This window comes from Bidens hawaiensis, unplaced genomic scaffold (genome assembly GCF_021521415.1).
Source record: "Bidens hawaiensis isolate Kalapana, Puna unplaced genomic scaffold, B.hawaiensis_p1.1 tig00054851_1, whole genome shotgun sequence".
Classification (NCBI taxonomy): domain Eukaryota; kingdom Viridiplantae; phylum Streptophyta; class Magnoliopsida; order Asterales; family Asteraceae; genus Bidens; species Bidens hawaiensis.
In genome coordinates, this window is record NW_027499876.1 from 36,794 (window position 1) to 56,115 (window position 19,322).

Below are 19,322 nucleotides of genomic sequence, written 5' to 3' on the forward strand. Positions count from 1 at the left end.
AATGCCAACGATTCATTGCAACCTTACCCTTAATCAATTTTCTAACTCCTCCATATATGTAATCGTTTCTCTGTGTTTGTTGGTTATTTGAACTACTTTGAAATGAGTAACAATTTATAAAGATATTTTGAATGTCATTAGTCTCAATAGTTTAAACTAGTTGAAACAATCAATATAAACCACAAATACACATAAAATAAGTGAAAAGACTAAATAACTTACCGATGAATACAAAAATTCAAACTTGTAGTTTTTACTCTATTTCCATTGACAACGTCAAGTTCACATTTAAGACCACATTAATTTCAATAGGGCCAAGCCAGAAATTGATATCAATTGCTTTTGAGCTCCATCTCATGCAAGTGCAACATGTCTCCATAAAAGCATCCACAACAAGCTCAAGCTCCCGAGGTCCGAATCTACGTAGCATGTTACAAACCCAAGACAAGAAAAGTCCACCATTATAGGGTAAAGTGTAGGTCCTGAAACTCGATCCGACAAACAAACGGATTTTTGTTCTTGATAAGTGATCGAGACAAGTGCGTTAAAATCAAACGATAGAATGAAAACAAATAAAGATAATGTAAGTGAACGATCCCGTCATCGGATAAAAGAATTTCTATATTAAACGAACCGATCCCACCCAAGGTGAGCTCCCCTTGGGTGGGTGAAAACACCATACAAAACACACATTTAAATGACAAACATAAGGCCCTATGTATAGCTAACACAATAATAGCCTAACATTCTAGATGATCTTCTCCCCGTTGAAGTTAAACGTGTGCACTGAAGCTCTTGTCGTGTATTCGGATTTTTCGCCCACTTTAATTATTTGCTTGACCATAATATATTTAACGGGTTTCGTTCTTTTGATATCTTAATTCACATTTTTGCCCTTACATAAAGTCCTTGGATTGGAAGTTCTTCTCTGCAGACATGAAACTATATGTATGTATTGTTTTAATAATTTTTTAATGTGGTTTGTAGAGGTTTGTTGTTGTGAAAAAAGGGAGATTTTTGAGAAAAAATTGGAATATGATATGACGACAATGTGACGGTTTATAAAAGTTTGTTGTTGTAGATGCTCTAAGTCAAAATATACCGCATGTTTTTGGAAGAAAACACAAAATAATAATGTGTTATTGTTGAATTTGTGGTCATAGGTCAAGTCATTTTTTTATTATCTGCAATTTAAATAAATGAGTTAAATATTATAATAATACATTCAAAAATTTTCTTATCTTTTCTTTTCCAATCCTTTAAATAAAAAACTCAAGAATGCAGTGTAAGAAAAACTATATTTTTCCTCTCATATACAATTAAATAATATTTTTTATCTCTTTATCATTATATTTTCTCTCTACTTCGCTCACAACTAATTTCAAATATATTAAAAAAATAGAGTATGAACAGTGTTTATTTAAATTTATTCAAAATTGACCCCTCTTTAAAATTCTTCTTTTCTTCACTCACAACCACTTATAATTCTCTAAAAATTTTTAAAGATTTCTCTCAAAAAAATATAAATAAAAAGCCACTAAGAATGCTCTTAGGTAACATAAAAACTGAAATGTGGATGAAACCAGAGATTTTTTTTCCCTTTTTGGTTGCAATCAATGTGAACATAAATATTCAACTACTACTTGTTGACTTGACTTTTATAAATATAACAGCACAAATCCTTTTTTTATGTTTTTTGTTCAAGAATAACCACCGTACCTGAAACAAATGAATTATAAGAAAAAAACAATTGACCCCACTTAAAATTTTTATATAATCATCATCCTTGCTGCTGATACAAATAACCACTGTAAGCACACCACTGCTAAAGTTATCAATCTTCTTCATACTCACTTCCATTCCAATCCCATCACTCTCTTGTTCTTCCCATCAAAAGCAAGCACTTCTTCACTTCAAATCCACCCTCACCACCATCACCAATTCTACGTCTTTCCTGCCCGTACAACTAAATTCATGGAACTCGACTTCCGATTGTTGTTCTTGGGAGCATGTTATATGCACCAGAACCAAAACCATCACTGAGCTCCACCTCCATGGCTTAGTCGTTTCGCTTCCTGATATCAATCCATCTATGGTATTTTCTGATATCTTGGCTCCGCTTTTTCATATCAAGTCACTGAATGTACTTGATATCTCGTTCAACTCATTGCAAGGTGAGATCCCTAGAGATGGGTTTGTGAATCTCACAGAACTGGTATACCTTGACATGCAAGACAACTATTTCAGCGGCTCCATCCCACTCCAACTTTCTTTGTTGACGAATTTACGCTACTTGGACTTGAGCAACAATACGCTTGAAGGGGAACTAGGACCTGAACTGGGCTCTTTCCCAAGATTGACTATACTGAGTTTAAGTAGGAATTATTTGAGGGTCGGATTCCTTCTCAACTTTTCGATCTCAAATCTCTACAAGTTCTTATTCTCAGTTATAACTTTTTCGAGGGGAAAATAGGGCCTGAATTCAGGTCTTTCCAAAATTTGACTACACTTTGGTTAAATGATAATAGTTTCCATGGTATGATACCTCGTCAAATTTATGAACTAAAATCTCTTCAACGTCTTGATCTCAGTGATAATAATCTTGAGGGGGAACTAAGACCTGAACTAGGGTCTTTAAGAAATTTGACATCCCTACGTTTAAGTAGCAATCATTTCCATGGTCTGATTCCTCCTCAATTTCTCGAACTCAAATCTCTCCAAAGTCTTGATCTAAGCACTAACAATCTTGAGGGGAAACTAGGACCCGAACTAGGGTCTCTTAAGAATTTGACGACCCTATGGTTATATAATAATCACTTCCATGGTCCGATTCCTCCTCAACTTTTTGATCTCAAGTTTCTTTAAGATATTGATCTAACTAACAACGATCTCGATGGGGATTTGAGCCCTGAAGTTGGTAAGCTTCAAAATCTTGAATCACTTTTTTTGATGGCTGATTTTCTTTCTGGAAAAATCCCAGAAGAGATTGGAAACTTAACCAAGTTAAGGGCATTCACCTTACAATATAATCATTTCTCTAGCGACATCCCATCATCAATTGTAAACCTCAAGAAACTAGAGACACTGGATTTGTCTAAAAATTCCTTCTCCACACAAATTCCAAGCTCCGTTGTAAAACTTCCCAACTTGATTGCTCTTGACCTAAGCCAGAACAAGTTTATAGGTCCAATACCTTCATCGATTCAAAATTTGAGCAAGTTAGAAGTCCTTCGGCTTGATACCAACATGTTCAATGGAGAGATCCCAACTGAGCTATTTAAAATCACATCGCTAAAGGTATTGCACATTAGTACAAAAGGAGACAACTTGATTTGGAATAACGTAGCTAAGATTGTTCCAAAATGCAGTCTATATGAGCTTTCTATGGCTTATTGTGGAATTTCTGGTCAAATTCCTGAATGGCTTTCATCACAAAAAGATTTGTATTATCTTGATTTGAGAGGGAACAAATTGGAGGGAAAATTCCCATATTGGCTCGCTGAGAGCAAGCTGGATGTATTATATCTATCAGAAAACCAACTCAGTGGAGTAATTCCGCATCGTCTATTTGAATTTGAGCATTTACTTATTCTTCATTTGTCACAAAATAATTTATCTGGAGAGTTGCCTGAAAATATAGGCAAAGCCAAAAGAATTGCGTTTGTTTCTTTTTCTGAAAATAAACTTTCAGGACAAATTCCAGTATCCATCTCCAAGAGTGACACTTTGATTAACCTAGACTTTTCCAAAAATATATTTTCTGGTCTCAGTTTTTCTGTTTGGGGGGGGGGGAGAATTCCAGTTTGATTTCCTTAGATTTATCCTACAACAAATTTTCAGGTAAGATCCCGACAAACTTTCCTAAAGAAATTGAAGTTATTTATTTAGGTGGGAATAAGTTTTCTGGCAATCTTCCTTGGAGTTTGACTAAATTGGTCAACCTCAAACTTCTTGATTTCCATGAAAACAAGATAACAGGACATATACAGGACACTCTCCCTCAAATTCCAACTCTAGAAGCTCTTATCCTAAGAAACAATTTTCTTGATGGATTTATCCCAGTTAATATCTACAACCTCAAGTCTCTTCGGATTCTTGATCTCTCATGGAACAACCTAACCGGAAATATTCCACGAGAGATGAAAAACCTTCCCGGAATGGTCAAAACTCAAAACATGCCAACGTCCTTTGACAATGTCCCGCATTCCATTTTTCAGTCTCGCTCTAAAACAAGACTTTTTCCCGGTGACTTGCTTTTGAACTGGAAGAAATATTTTCGCGGACTAGCGCTTGGCAACCTCAATATCTACTCTTTGGTGGACTTGTCAGGTAACAGAATATCCGGTGAAATTCCTCCATCTATGGGCAATCTCAAAGCCCTAAAAGTGCTCAACATTTCACACAACATGATTTCTGGACATATTCCAGTGTCTTTTGGTGATCTAGAGAACCTAGAAAGCTTGGATTTGTCTCAAAATGAAATCTCAGGTATGATTCCTCAGTCACTAGTGAAGCTCCGCAAACTTTCAATTCTAGATGTGAGCAACAACATGCTGAAAGGTAAGATACCTGTTGATGGTCAAATGGACACTATGACTGGTTTTGAAAACAACATCGGATTATGTGGTGTGCAAATCAGGGTCACATGTCCTGAGGATACCCAACCGTTGAAATAAAAAGATGATGAAGACGAGAAACAATCATGGTTTTTATGGGAGGGGACTTGGGTTGGTTTCCCGGTTGGGTTCTTCTCGTCAATCTTGATCATAGGCCACCTTCTAAATTTTCTATATCTCTTCAAAATTTGGTGAAACTTTTGTTCTTCATATGGTGAGATCTAGATATTTCACGGAAGTATCCTACAATCTAAGGTGCTTATATCTTTGTTATTATACTATAAGCAATAAATAAAAATGTTGTAACCGTTTCAAAAAATCTAAACCACTTATTAGTGGTAGTCGTCGATATCTAATGTGATTATCATGTGTGAGAAAACAAGAATCTTTCCGTTAGACATACTATCAGCTAACTTAATATCATATTTTCGCTGATTACGTATAGAGATATCATCTCCCAGTATATTAGTTAAACATGTATTAAGTTCTAATAAATAAAGGGATAACATATAGGCTACATTTTTACCTTCATTATCCCTCATATGAAAGAAATGCAAATCCTCCTACGCACATGCAATACATCTTAATTTAGCTTGTAGGATAATCACACTCTTTTGTCCTGGTTTAATTAATAATTAATAGCTAACAATTATATATTCTTATTTTAGAAGAGTATAAACAACTAAACAAGCTCAAGACACCCTTGCATTATGTTGCTACAACAAAGATAAGACCATTGATAGTGAATGGACTGGTTAGGCTAAAAGGCTTCAAGGGTTCATGTTAGCCTAACACAGGTCGTGGTGTCCCTCTACGTTTGCAAAACGTAGAAGGAGGTTCACTAGTTTATTGTTTGATTGTTATAGTTCAACAAGGATCCGAAACCGTGATGTTTGGGATCGGCTTTGGGATGATGCTCTTGATGAAGCTATGAAGTTATTGAAGTAAAAAAGAAATAAGCAAGAAGCATATTTCTCAAGGAAGAAGGGAAGATTAGGGAGAGTATGTTATCTGCCTAGATCTTGGTGTGTTTATGCTTATGGCTAAGTCTTTCTTATATAGGGGAAGAGACTTAAGCCTTTCATCCAGATGTAACTAAACTAGTTCCCCTCCAGTTTTCCTAAAGAGTTGGCCTTTGTGGGCGGGAAGCCTTAGACCGCTGGTCCATATATAAAATAATAATACTTTATCTGAGTATGTCTTTTGCTCAGAGGGGACAAGGATGTGAACAGTGATGTGACATCGTACTGTAGCACATGGGTACTTGTTTACATAAGTTTGGGCGAAAAATGAAGCTTTTAACCTTTTAACCCTTTTAGCGTTAATGTGTTTCAACCATTTTATTATTCCCTTGGGCTACCCCCGTCATCAGCCCCCCAAGTCAGAGGTGTTTGAGAGGTAAGCTCAAGGGCTTCTGACTTTTTCACACATTTTGTTTATTGCTTAAAGGCTTCGAGGCTTGTAAGCTTCGAGGCTTTGTTCGGATTTGGTTATTTTTTGAATTACTGATGTGACAGTTGACATGATTGTAACTGTCAGATTTCAGTTCCCAATAACTGCTCTTCAATAATGAATATAACTGTTCATTGCCTTTCATTTTTCTTTAATAGTTTCATATTTTCTCTGAATCATCCATCGAGTTTTCTTCAATCTTTCAACAAGTTAGTTAAAATCTTTCCCCTTTCTTTCAAAATTATGGTTGCTAAAAAGGATCTGTCGGTCAGCTTTTCTTGATTAACCCAAGAAGAGGTTGAATCGTTCTGTATTGAATGGGGAATAGGGTTAAAGTACACACCGGTTGCTCCGCCGGTCTATTCTTCGATCGATCGTTGTCCGGCGGGCTTCATTGCTCTATACTGCCATCATTTTGAATTTTCCAATCTCCGGCACCCTTTTTCAGTTTTTGTTTTGAATGTTTTGGAGTATTACCGTATATCGTTCAGTCAAATCCATCCTTTAGGGCTTGCAAGGGTACTACATTTTGAGGTTTTGTGTAAAGCCCTCGGTTATGAACCTTCATTGTTGAGTTTTCGCCGTTTCTTTCGCTTAGCAAAGAACGGCGATTGGTACACTTTTGAACATACTAAGGTCGATACGTGTTTGGTTTCCTCGGCGGTTACAACCCTCGGTTCTTGGAATGATCGTTTTTTCTTTGTTTCCGATTCTATCCTTCCATTTAAACCCATTTGGAGATAACCCGAGGCCGTGTTAAACGAGCCTAAGCCGGCTGCATCGGAGTTGAACGATTTGTTTTTGAAACGTATTAGGGAGTGTCCATCACATCTTCGTCCTTTCCCGAACACCTTCTTGTGTTATTAGGAATTAGAAAACTTTGGGATAAGCCTAATCGGGATCCCGTGCTTATGAGGGATAATAAGGGTATGCATTTGTTTATCCCGTGTTTGTTTTATCTTGTTGATATGCTTGCTAATGATTTTCCTTTGTATTTTGTAGTTATGTCTGCCTTAGATTTTTTGAAAAGTGATGACACTTCGGATGTTGGGTTCACTGATGCTGCGGCTGTTGTTGGGGATGACTCGGTGACTCGGGGGAAGGAGGGTCGATTTGAGGATGCTGAGTATGCTGGGGTTGCAAACGTTAAAGGGTTCACCAAGACCGTTGTTTCTAAATCTTCTACCTGTCGTTCCACACGACGTTTGTTGAAATCTGTTGGCACTTCATCTTCTCGTGAACCAGTTGAGGTTAGTGATGATATTCAAGTTTCTGAAGACCAAGGTCCAACTATGGAGATTAAGAAGGGTCAGGGTTTGGTAGTTTCCGAGAAAAAGAATCGGCTGGCAAGAAGGTTGCGATGCCGATGGTTCAAGGGTTGGATGGTGATGCAGTTTATGTGCCAGAGTGGAACGTGAAGGTTGGGGATAGCTTCAAAGATCCATCGGTTTGTGCTCATGTGTTAGCCAATTTTGCTCCTCCATGAGTGCGTAACACTATTTCTAAAACGGAGGGTGATTCCATGTTGTCAAGGTTGATCCTGAGTTCTTGCAACCTTTCTGCCCTTTTGGCAGAGGGTGTGACTCGTTTTAGAAATGGAATGCAGGAGTATGAGGATTTTTCCAAGAAGAAGGAGGGAATGAAAGCTTCCATGATGGAGATGAAGAAGGAGATTGAGGGTTTTTCGAGGAAAGAGCAGAGTTATGTTGAGAAGATTGATGAGTTGTCTCGTGGTCATGAGATTGACCTGGCAGGGTTGAAGAAAGCCATGGAGGCTGACAGGGCTAAGTTGGATGCTGACCGGGAAGCCTTTGAGGTGCAGAGGAGAGCCTTCGAGATGGAGAAGGAAGGTTTGAAGGCTTCGGTTTCCCAGACCTCTAGTGACAACAAGTGGTTGATTGAGCACGGGTTTCAGCAGGTTGTGGCTTACTTGCTTCATTCTAATGAGTTAAACTCGGTGCTGGGCGGTGTGTATACGAAGTTGTTGGCCCATGTAAGCATTTGGGCTTCGTTGCGGGCTTCAGTCATCACGAGTCTGGCCAGCCTATAGAGAAGTCACCCTTGTTCAACCGCGACGCTTACAAGCTTTTCATGGATTCAGTTTGTTCAATGGAGAGGCTCACTTACCCTTATATGGGTGAGGTTTCATCATGCTATGGTAAGCCTCTTTCTGTATTGCAGGGTTTGAAACCAGCCGGCCTTGATGAGAAGGTTGCTAAAGAGGTGCTCGAGTCCTTGTCGAAAAAACGCTCCCGTTCTGGTGACAGTGAAGAAACTTTGTCTGAGGGTAGCGACGGATCTCATGTTGTAAGCCTTGAAGGCTCGGCTGTTGCTGATGTTGTCCCACAAGTCAAGAAGTCCAAGAAGGGTAAAAGTGTTAAGGGTGGTAAGGCTAGTACTTCGAAGCCTGTTTCTGATGTTTAAATACTTGATTCGTAGCTTTCTTAGCACCTTAAAACAATGTTATGTAATCTTAAACAATGTAGGTTTGGCATGGAACTCTTAAAGTTTATGCCTTGTGGTTGTGTTTGGCCTTTTGGCATTTAGAAAATTTTCTTGGGAATCCTTGTGATTTCCTTGTTTAGCCTTAATTGGCTTATTATGAATGCTTATTAGTTATGGCATTGCAATGGCCTTTGTTTATGGACTGTGATGTTTATGTATCTGTGTTTTGGTTGCTTGTCTTGTTAGTTTGTGTTTTCAGCTAACTTTTCCTTAAGAAGTTTTAGTACTGCAGTCACTTTAGCTTCAAGGCTTCATTAGGTAAAAAGCACATGTTGACTATCCTTTGTATCACTACTTAGTGTATGTTTTTGTTTCGTAAACTTTTTAAAGCTTAAGGAACGAATTGATGTAGGCTGTTCAGACCCGTCTATGAGACAAGTTTTTAGTTGAAAAAATTTTCTAAGTCTCATGGAGTTGGATTGATATAGGAACTCACCCCTTATATAGGTCCATTTAACCCTTGAACCTATTGAGCGATGTGGCCTGGGAGCTCATCCCCTTACATGGCCCTTGCCATGGAGTTTCTTGCTAGGTTCTCAACCTGATTATAGGATAGTAAAGACAAGTTATGACAAAAACTTTATCATCCATTCAAGAGGTTGATGTTCACAAAAAGGAGAATTATACATCTCTTGAAATACATCTTAAGACTTTGACTAGGTATGGAACCTTTTAAGGGTTTTGTCGTTCCAGTGTCTTGGAAGCTTTTTGCCTTCTGTGTCGGCCAGCTTGTAGGATCCACCCTTGTGAGCTTCAAGGATTGTGTATGGCCCTTCCCACTTTGGGCGAAGCTTTCCTTGGTTTTATTTCTTGTTGACCTTATTGTTTCGGAGTACAAGGTCTCCAGGCTTGAAACGTTCATGTTTCACTCTTGCATTGTAATAAGCTTCCAGTTTCTGCTTGTACTTAGCCTCTTGTATTGCGGCTTGATCACGAACTTCTTCAAGGAGTTGCAAATTCAACATGGTCTCATTGTTGATTGATTCGATATCCATGTTGAGTGTTCTTTGAGTCACAACTCCAACTTCGGATGGAATTACAGCTTCTGATCCGAACACTAGGCTGTAAGGTGTTCGTTTGTGGCCTGTTTTTTCGGTTGTTCTTATTGCCCATAGAACATTTGGGAGTTCTTCAAGCCAATTGTTGTTGTGCCTTTCCAGCCTTGTTTTGATTCCTTCTACAATGGTTCTGTTTGTTCTTTCAACTTGGCTATTGGATTGTGGGTAAGCAACCGAGCTGAACACTTGGGTGATTCTGAATTCTTTGCACCATGTGCTAAAAGGCTTCTCGGCAAATTGCTTCCCGTTATCCGTGACTAACACTCCTGGCAGCCCATAGCGACAAATAATGGTTTCCCATACGAATTCGATGACTTGTTTGCACGTTATTTTTGCAAGTGGTTTGACTTCAGGCCACTTGGTAAAGTAGTCAACAGCTACTAGCAAAAATTTTACCCCACCCTTGGCCGGTGGGAATGGACCAACAATATCCATTCCCCATTTGTGGAATGGCCAAGCCGAGGAGATGGGGACTAGATCATGCTTTGGGCTTTTAAGAACCGGTGCATGAATTTGACAGGCTTCACATTTTTTGAGTTGTCCCGTTGCATCTCAGTGCATGGTGGGCCAGAAGTATCCGAGGTTCATCAATTTTGCAACCACCGTTCTTGGCCCAAAATGAGCTCCACATATTCCCTCATGAACCTCTTTGATCAGATATTGGCTTTGTTCAGGGCCTACTCATCTTAGTAGCGGTGCAAGGTAAGCCTTCTTATAAAGGGTTTCTCCTTGCAACACATACTGTCGAGACTTGATTCAAACCCTTTCAGCCTCTGTCTGGTCCAAAGGTAACTCACCATTTTTGAGGAACTTTTCTATGGGAGTCAACTTGGACCCTCTTCAGTGATTACATCTTGAACTTCCAATTCTTGGATTGAAGGAGTTTTCAACACTTCCACCAAAACTTTCTTGGTGAGGTGTGCAAATGTGAGGGATGCTAGTTTGCTCAGGGCATCAGCTCTCTTGTTTTGTGATCTTGGAACTTGCTTGATAGTGCACTCTTGAAATGTGATCATCAACCCTTTTGCCTTTTCACGATACTTCTTCATGTTGGGCTCTTTTGCTATATAGCTATCATTGACTTGACTTGAAACAAGCAACGAGTCTGTGAAGACTTGTAGCTTTTGGATCTTCATCTCTTTGGAAATCTTTAGACCCGCGATCAATGCTTCGTATTCAGCTTCGTTGTTGGTGGTCTGAAATTCAAGTCGAAGAGCATATGTAAATTCTAACCCTTCAGGGTTGATTAAAACGAGCCCAGCTCGTGACCCTTCGATGCTGGAAGCTCCATCGGTAAAAAGCTTCCAGGCTTCGGGGTCAGAAGGTTCAGTGGCAGTTGTGTGTATTTCAGGAGTGACTTGCTTAGGGATTTCCACAATGAAATCCGCCAAGACTTGGGCTTTGATAGCTTTTCTTGGTACATAGGTGATGTTATGTTCACCCAGTTCTACAGCCCATTTGGCCAATCGGCCTGAATTTTCTGGTTTTTCAAGCACACTCTTGATGGGTTGGTCAGTGACCACTTGTATAGGGTGTGCTTGGAAGTACCTTCGAAGCCTTCTGGCCGTTTGAATTAAGGCCAAAGCAAGTTTTTCCAAGGGAGGATATTTGATCTCTGCCAGTTTTGGCGTTTTACTAAAGAAATAAACGGGTACCTGAACTTTGTCTCGTTCGATGGTTAGAACCGCGCTTAATGCTTCTTCAGCCACTGAGAGATAGACAGAGATCAGTTCTCCTGTTTCAGGGGCTGCAATGGTTGGAAGTGAAGCCAAGTGTTGCTTCATTTGGTTGAAGGCTTCTTCTGCTTCTTCCGTCCACCTGAAATCTTTCTTGTTGGTGCAACCCTTTAACATTTTGAAAAAGGGTAGGGATTTTTCAGCAAGCTTGGAGGTAAAACGCTTCAAGGCTGAAAGCCTTCCATTCAGGCTTTCCACTTCTTTTTTGCTTTGTGGAGATTTAGTTTCAAGAACAGCCCTGACTTTGTTGGGATTGGCTTTTATGCTTTGTTTACCCACAATGTGTCCCAAAAACTTGCCTTCTTCGAACCCAAATGAGCATTTTCCAGGGTTGAGCTTCATATTGATCTTCCTCTAGTTTTGGAAGGTTTCTTCAATGTCATCAAGAATTTGATGTTCGGTTTTGCTTTTGATTACCAAATCATCGACATAAGCTTCCAGGTTTCTGCTAATTTGGCTAGCGAATTCTTTGTCGATCAAACGTTGGTAAGTTGAACCGGCATTTCGTAGGCCAAAAGGCATCTTTTGATAACAGAAAATGCCTTTGTCCGTGTGGAATGCAGTTTTTTCTTCATATTCCACCTTCATGAGGATTTGATGATAACCCTTGTAAGCATCAAGAACACACTTGAAGGGATGGCCGGTTAAGGAGTCAACCTTGAGGTCCATCTCGGGTAAGGGATAGCAATCCTTTGGGCATGCTTTGTTTAATTCCTTGAAGTCGATGCACATCCTCCAAGACTTGTCAGACTTTCGAACCATGACTGGATTGGCCACACAAGATTGATACTTGACCTCACGTAGAATTCCGGCTAGGACAAGCTTTTCAACCTCTTGGCATGCTCCCAAGCTTCGTTCAGGAGCCAGGCTCCGTTTCTTTTGGACGACAGGCTTGAAATCCGGTGGTATTTTTAGCTCATGTTCTGCAATGCTTCGAGGGATGTCGGTCATGTCTTCCGGGCACCAAGCAAAGACATCGTTGTAACATATCAACAGTTTCTCAAGGTGTAAGAGGGTTTCTTTAGAAAGGCTTGTGTTGATCCGTACCTTTTGTTCAGGATACTTTGGGTTTATGATCAAGCCTTGCTCTTCATCTTTGCCTTTGGAGCTTTCCCCTTCAACCGTGTAAATCTCTTAGGTAGGTTGAAGGGTTGCAATTCCCCTGTCAGTTGGGAACTTCACAGCACCTTGACCAACTGAGACAGCCATGTTGAACGCGCACTGTCCTGGCCTTCCTATGATCACATCATAGTTGGAAGGTATGTTGATAACCACAAAAGTGAGTGGTTTGGTTTTCTTCATCTTTCCTTCACTAAAAAAGTCATCAAGGGTTAGTTGACCTAAAGGCTTCAAGGGTACATCGGCGATACCTTTTATGGAAGATCCGGAGGGTTGAAGCCTTGAACGTTCTTCTTTGCTTAGTTGATTGAAGAACCTTTCATACATGATCTCTGTGGCCGCCCCTGTGTCGATGTAGGCTTTGCTTGTTTTGAGTGTTCCCACGTTCGCTTCTACCACCAAAGGGTTTGAGAGTAAGTCACCTTGAGGTGGTGGGAAGCAGACACATTGAAGCTCCCAAGCCTCCAAGCGTTGTCGTTTGTGGGAAAAACCATCTTCTATATTCACCATATTCACCTCTTTGACTTTTCTTTCGGCCATCTTGTCCTTGACCCCTTTCACCAAATGAGCCAATTCTCCGGACTTAACAGTCTCCTCAATTCTTCTCTTGAGTTGAAAGCAATCGTTGGTGTGGTGACCTTTTTCTTCATGAAAATCACAGAACTGGGTGGAGCTTTCGTTTTTCTTGCTCTTAGGCAAGGGTTGAGGAGGTCGGAAGTTGTGTTTTACTTCTTCTGTGGCAAGGATCTCTTGAGGGATTTTGGTTAAGGCTAAGAAGTTCACAGTCTTTTCCTTGCTTGGAGGGTTCCGGCCTTCAGGCCTTCCTTGATCTGAGCTCCTGGGGTATTTGTCATAGGGGTTGTAGTTCCCTTTCTTTCGGCTGGGGCTGTTGCCTCGCCAACTAGGAGCTCTCTTCCTTTGTTCTTTGAAATCAACGGCCTCCTCGCCTCGGATATGAGCTTCAGCTCGTTCGAGAGCTTCTTCAAGGGTTTTAGGTAGGCACTTGTTGAAGTCCCTTGTGAGGTACTTGGAGGTGATGGCGTTCATGAAGCCTGCCACCCTCATTTTTTCGTCAGCCCCCACATATTGTAACCCTTCTTTTTTGTACCTTTCGATGAAGTCTCGAAGGCTTTCATCATCTTTCTGCTTTACCTGGAAAATGACTGTGGCATCCTTGACATACCTCCTTTGTTGTGAAAAGTGGGCCAAAAATCCTTTGCTCAGATCATCGAAGTTTCGAACGCTTTGAGCAGGAAGGTCATTGAACCATATCCTGGCTGATACGACTAATGTTTGCATGAACATCAAGCAACATTCAGCGTGGGACCATTTTTCGATTCTGGCTGCCCCAGTGAAGACCTGGAGGTGGTCTTCGGGATCCTTGGTCCCATCATATGTTTTTATATGGGGTGGCATTTTGATCTTTGTTTGGGAGTCATAATCGGCAATTTGTTGAGAGAAACAAGAAAGGTTTCCGGGCTTGTAAGGTTTCGCAAGGTCTTCATCTACCCTTGTATTATGACTCGTTGTTCCTTGGTGAGTACCCAGTGCTTGGTTGATGAGCTGGGTCCAAGGGAAGTGTGCCATCATTTGAGCCATCATTTGGGGCATGAGGTTGAAGCCTTGAAGGCTTTCAGGAGTTGCTGCTGTTTGGTTCGCTCCCATGGGAGTGTTCATTGCTGCACTTCGTGCCAAGGGCAAGACCGACATGGCCTGTTCCCATGTAGTGGCTGTAGGAGGAGCACTTGAAGCTGGTGACTGCCATATTTGGTCGAGAGTGGTCTCGTGTCCAAGGGGTTGTAAAGTGAACAAAGGGAAAGCCGTTGGGCTTGGTCTCCCATAGGTATAAGGAGACGGGTTAAAGGGTTGGCAGGTTACACTAGGACCAGCTTCAAAGAGAGAAGCAGCCGGTCGTGAGCTGGTCAGAAGGGAAGGTGGTCGTCCAAGCGACAATGAGGGCTCTGATTCATCATAATCCAGCCTTATTCTTGCCCCCTTTTCTCTTTCTTAGCTCACGTGTTGGTTAAGGAGATGTCTTAGTTGCAAGAAATGTCGCGACACTCCTTCCATCGTCAAGTAAACACGCTCCGGGGTGTTCGTGACTCCTTCATGAGGAGAAGGAACTCCGGATCGTGAAGGGGTTGGAGTTCGAAAAAGTGAAAACTCTAGGAACAAAGGTTCCGTCGAACTACCTCCCGGGGTGAAAAAAATAGAGGTTGTTGCCGGAGTTTCTTGGCCGGCACTTGGCGTCGGTGTTCTTGACACTTGGTCGACTTCATCGGGAGATTCACCTTATGTCATGAAGATTCTGATGAGAATGGAGCTACACTACTGGTCTTTATGATAAAGTAAGCGGCGTAGCCCCACGGTGGGCGCCAACTTGTTGCTACAACAAAGATAAGACCATTGATAGTGAATGACTGGTTAGGCTAAAAGGCTTCAAGGGTTCATGTTAGCCTAACGCAGGTCGTGGTGTCCCTCTACGTTTGCAAAACGTAGAAGAAGGTTCACTAGTTTATTGTTTGATTGTTATAGTTCACCAAGGATCCGAAACCATGATGTTTGGGATCGGCTTTAGGATGATGCTCTTGATGAAGCTATGAAGTTATTGAAGTAAGAAAGAAATAAGCAAGAAGCATATTTCTCAAGGAAGAAGGGAAAATTAGGGAGAGTATGTTATCTGCCCAGATCTTGGTGTGTTTATGCTTATGGCTAAGTCTTTCTTATATAGGGGAAGAGACTTAAGCCTTTCGTCCAGATGTGACTAAACTAGTTCCCCTCCAGTTTGCCTAGAGAGTTGACCTTTGTGGGCGGGAAGCCTTGGACCGCTGGTCCATAGTTAAAATAATAATACTTTATCTGAGTATGTCTTTTGCTCAGAGGGGACAAGGATGTGAACAGTGATGTGACATCGTACTGTAGCACATGGGTACTTGTTTACATAAGTTTGGGCGAGAAATGAAGCTTTTAACCTTTTAACCCTTTTAGCGTTAATGTGTTTCAACCATTTTATTATTCCCTTGGGCTACCCCCGTCATCACATTATAACTATTAATTAAAGTACTTTGAAAGTATACTTGTAAAAGAAACCTCAGATTCTACAAAAACACATGTTCAAGCGAGTTAAAATATAACATTTGCGTTATAGCACCGGTGGTCTTTCTTTGTTTAGGGTTTTCTCATCCAGGAATTTCAACGTTGGGCCTCTCTAGATCTTCAATTCTCCCTACTTAGACTAGAGATGACAAGAAAAAAAAACAGTTCCTCAACCGCCTCGATACCAAGAAAAAAAACAGTTCCTTAAGCATGGTGAACGATTTAGTATGATAAATTTCATGTTTATCACGAGGATTAAGCTCCAATAAAACAATATGGGTCCTGATTACGGGTTTGGGCATGGTTACGAGTTATGGGAAAAACGGGGTTGGGTTAACAACACATTATAATTAGCATATTTGCAATATAGCCCCTCAAGTTCTTGTGTGGATCCAACATGGATTAAAACTAATCTTTAGGGTTTAAATTGTATATCCTTCAAAGATATAATTATAATTAATTAAATATAATAAACAATAATAATAAAATAATAATAACTCCATAAATGCGATGTTTTGATGATTATAATTACCCGAAAACAAAAACGGGTCGGGTATTGGTATTTAATATATTATATGAAAACCCGCGTTGTTACAGTATCCCTTATTTTTGAGAATTTCATCCTGAATTTAGAGAATACTAAAACCATTTTGTATTAGTATAGATAAACTTTGAGAAAATAAAAATTGCAAATAAAATTTAAAATATATCATAACGTGGAACTTCGAGTAGTCGGTGCAACGCTACAAATGACAATCTGATAAGGGCACTTATATATAGGATGTGTCAACGGCGTATTCATCATGTCCTTATTATCTTAAAATTCGTACCATTACTCCAAAACTACTTTTGGTTCTAGATTATGACACACGATTGTACGTACTATGATTTCCAAGCGAGGACTTTGGTAATTAAGTATGCATCCATAATTACTTAGTTCGTCGGATGGTCCGCATAATTCGTCCCATTGTGTGGGTTACAAAACATTTGAAAGACATAGCATGGTGAGAAAATTTTTAATACCCTTGATTGTAAACTATAAGGGGGTGTTTGGTAGAGGGAATTGAGGGGTGAGAAATGGAATTAGAAAGAATTCTCTTGTTTGTTTATGAAAGAAAGAGGTGAGAAATGGAAATAAACCATTTCCATTTCTCTGATTTTGTTTCTCTACAAAAAGCGGAGAATTGGATTTCCAGGGTTTCATTTCTCAGCCTCACTCTCTCACGCCTCTCCCTGCTCGATCGACTTGCAGCCTGTAATCACCCACAAATCATCTCCAATCCAAGAACCGATCTCAGTTATCATCATCATAATAATAATAACCCGAAACCCTCATTCGTTCTTCATCTTCACCGTACAACACACACACACACACACACCATCACCGTAACACACATCCGCCACGTCACCACGCCGATAACCGTCAATTGAATCGAATGCTTCACACTTAATATTATTATTATTATTAATTATTATTAGGTTTCTCAATTCCATTCACGAAAAAACCCTAAGGTACGTTCAATTTCTCTTATTTCTGTATATTACCATCACTGCTAACGATTCAATCGTTATAATAACGAAATTGTTAATAGTTATTGGATAATGTTGTGTATTGCTAGTGTAATTCGATTGGAATGTATTTATTATTATTATTTAGGTTTGGATGTTGATTTGTATATTTTTTTTATAATTTTTGGTTGGTGTAGGATTGTGTGTTGGTGAGAGGAATGAAATCATTTGACAGGATTGTGAAAGATTATTGTTTTTGGTAGAATGAGAAATGTTGTGAGTGGTATAATTATTAAGAGATATGGCACAGCAACAATCTTCTCGCCTCCAACGGTTGCTGACTTTACTCGAGAGTATCTTTTTATTGCAATCTTTCTTTTCTAGGCTTATTGTTGTTATTATCATTATTATATTGTAAATGCATATTTTGTGGGAAAACGGATGAGTTTTTAGCAATAAGTTTATAGTTTGGTTTCATAACCGACTTGCCTTTGAATTGTTTAAAAAGTGATTAGGTGCCATGCATGCATGCCTAATCATGCAATATGGGAGTTTCGTTGAAAAATCATTAATATATATAGTTTAGATGGATTTAGAGTGGTGATACTATCTGATGCAGCAGATTGACATAATTAACGGTTGGAACTTGAATGTCACAATTTGGATTTGGTATGAGAGAAGCAGCTTAATCTAGAGTTAGGTTAATATTAGCTTGAAATAAGGTAGAGTGAAAATGTGTACTTTTTCATGTTCATGCTGGCTGCTTGTATTTCTTGACCGTTGTTAAGTTGGCTCGACACAAGCCACACGATTCACTGCAGCTCGCCAGATAGGGGAGATTGCAAAATTACATCCTCAAGATTTAAGCTCTTTGCTACGTAAGGTATGTATTACTGCATTGATTTATTTTAGTATTGTTTTTTAGTTTGGGACAAATTATGGCGGTTGTGCATTCAAATTGGTTTGATTATTGCTTAATGCATTTTTCAGGTATCACAATATCTTCATAGCAAAAACTGGGATACCAGAGTTCCGGCGGCTCATGCCATTGGAGCAATTGCTGGATGTTTCAAGCATTTATCTATGACTGATCTCTTTAATCTTGTTGAGACAAAAATGAAGGAGGCTTGCATAAATTGTTCTGTTGAAGAGGTTGTTTTTTGGCCAACATCTCTCCCCAAAATAAGTGCTAGCACTTCATTCCAGAGGTTTTTCTTGGTCCCTTACGTACGCCCATTTTTTGCTCTGTTTCAGCTATTGATCTGACATTTTTTATTGACAGCTTTGAACTCTCTAAAGTGTTGGGACATGGGGCTCTTTTGGCTTCCAGAGGACAGGTACTGTATTTTTTTGAACTTTTAGCTTAGAGTCTTGTGGATATAGTTAATCTTGATATATTGATTATTCTGTTTTAGGAGTATGACCTTGCAAGTGATTCTGGCAGCAACTCGAAAGAAAGACTAGCCAAACAAAGGCAAAACCTAAAGCGGCGGATGGGTGAGTTGTGAATGTGCTATTACCCTTGGCTATATTTGCATCGTGAAATAATTTCTTTATTGAATTGCTTTAAACTTGTATGTCTGATAGCAGGTTTGGATGTGTGTGAGCTGTTTACGGATGTACAAGGTTTGATTGGAGACGAAGATCTTGTGATGCATAAACCTAATCCCGCTGGAAGCAGTGTACCATCTGATTTTTACCTACAAAGACCGGGGCGTAATGTCCAGCAGTTTGTTGTAGATGTGGTTCCTGGTTACAGATCAGAGGGGGAAAGTGCTCGTCAAAGAAACTCCTCAAAACGTAAGTGTTTGGAATGAATACGTGAAGGTATATTCTAAAAAATATATACCGATGGTTCAATGGGATAGTTGTGTTGTATACCGATGGTTCAATGGGATAGTTGTGTATGGTTGAAGTATGTTTTGTATGTGAATTGGTTTTAACTATGGTTGATGTTTTTTGCTTAAAAACTATGTTTTGTATGTGAATTGGTTTGATCAATGCATATTTTGGTTGGAATTTATGCATCTTTTTATATGTTTTTTATTTTTTAATAAATATTTGTTATGAAAAAAATACTTGTGCTAATGATAAAGTTGATATAAATTCTCTGTTTATTTTCTATGTACCAAACAAGAGAAATGATTCTCAGCTATATTTCTCTACTGAAATCTCTGTACTACCAAACAGAACAGTCAATTCTCATTCTCCAGACCAATTCCCTTTCTCTG

The 19,322-nt window shown here is 39.6% G+C and overlaps 1 protein-coding gene and 1 pseudogene across 1 annotated transcript; both read left to right on the top strand.

Moving 5' to 3' along the window:
• Positions 1–1,804: 1,804 nt before the first annotated feature.
• On the top strand, positions 1,805–4,811 carry LOC143600730 (uncharacterized; annotated as a pseudogene).
• A 12,930-nt stretch (positions 4,812–17,741) lies between these two features.
• LOC143600732 (TATA-binding protein-associated factor BTAF1-like) lies at positions 17,742–18,908 on the top strand. Its single transcript, XM_077078336.1, has 6 exons — positions 17,742–17,760; positions 17,880–17,974; positions 18,082–18,299; positions 18,374–18,428; positions 18,507–18,588; positions 18,682–18,908. Exons 1-6 carry the CDS (start codon positions 17,742–17,744, stop codon positions 18,906–18,908), a joined length of 696 nt encoding a protein of 231 aa, XP_076934451.1.
• The last annotated feature ends 414 nt before the right edge of the window (positions 18,909–19,322 follow it).

Coding starts and splice junctions, on each gene's coding strand:
- LOC143600732 (XM_077078336.1), top strand. Junction 18,300..18,373: donor GCTAGCACTTCATTCCAGAG/GTTTTTCTTGGT, acceptor TTTTATTGACAG/CTTTGAACTCTCTAAAGTGT. Junction 18,429..18,506: donor TTTTGGCTTCCAGAGGACAG/GTACTGTATTTT, acceptor ATTCTGTTTTAG/GAGTATGACCTTGCAAGTGA.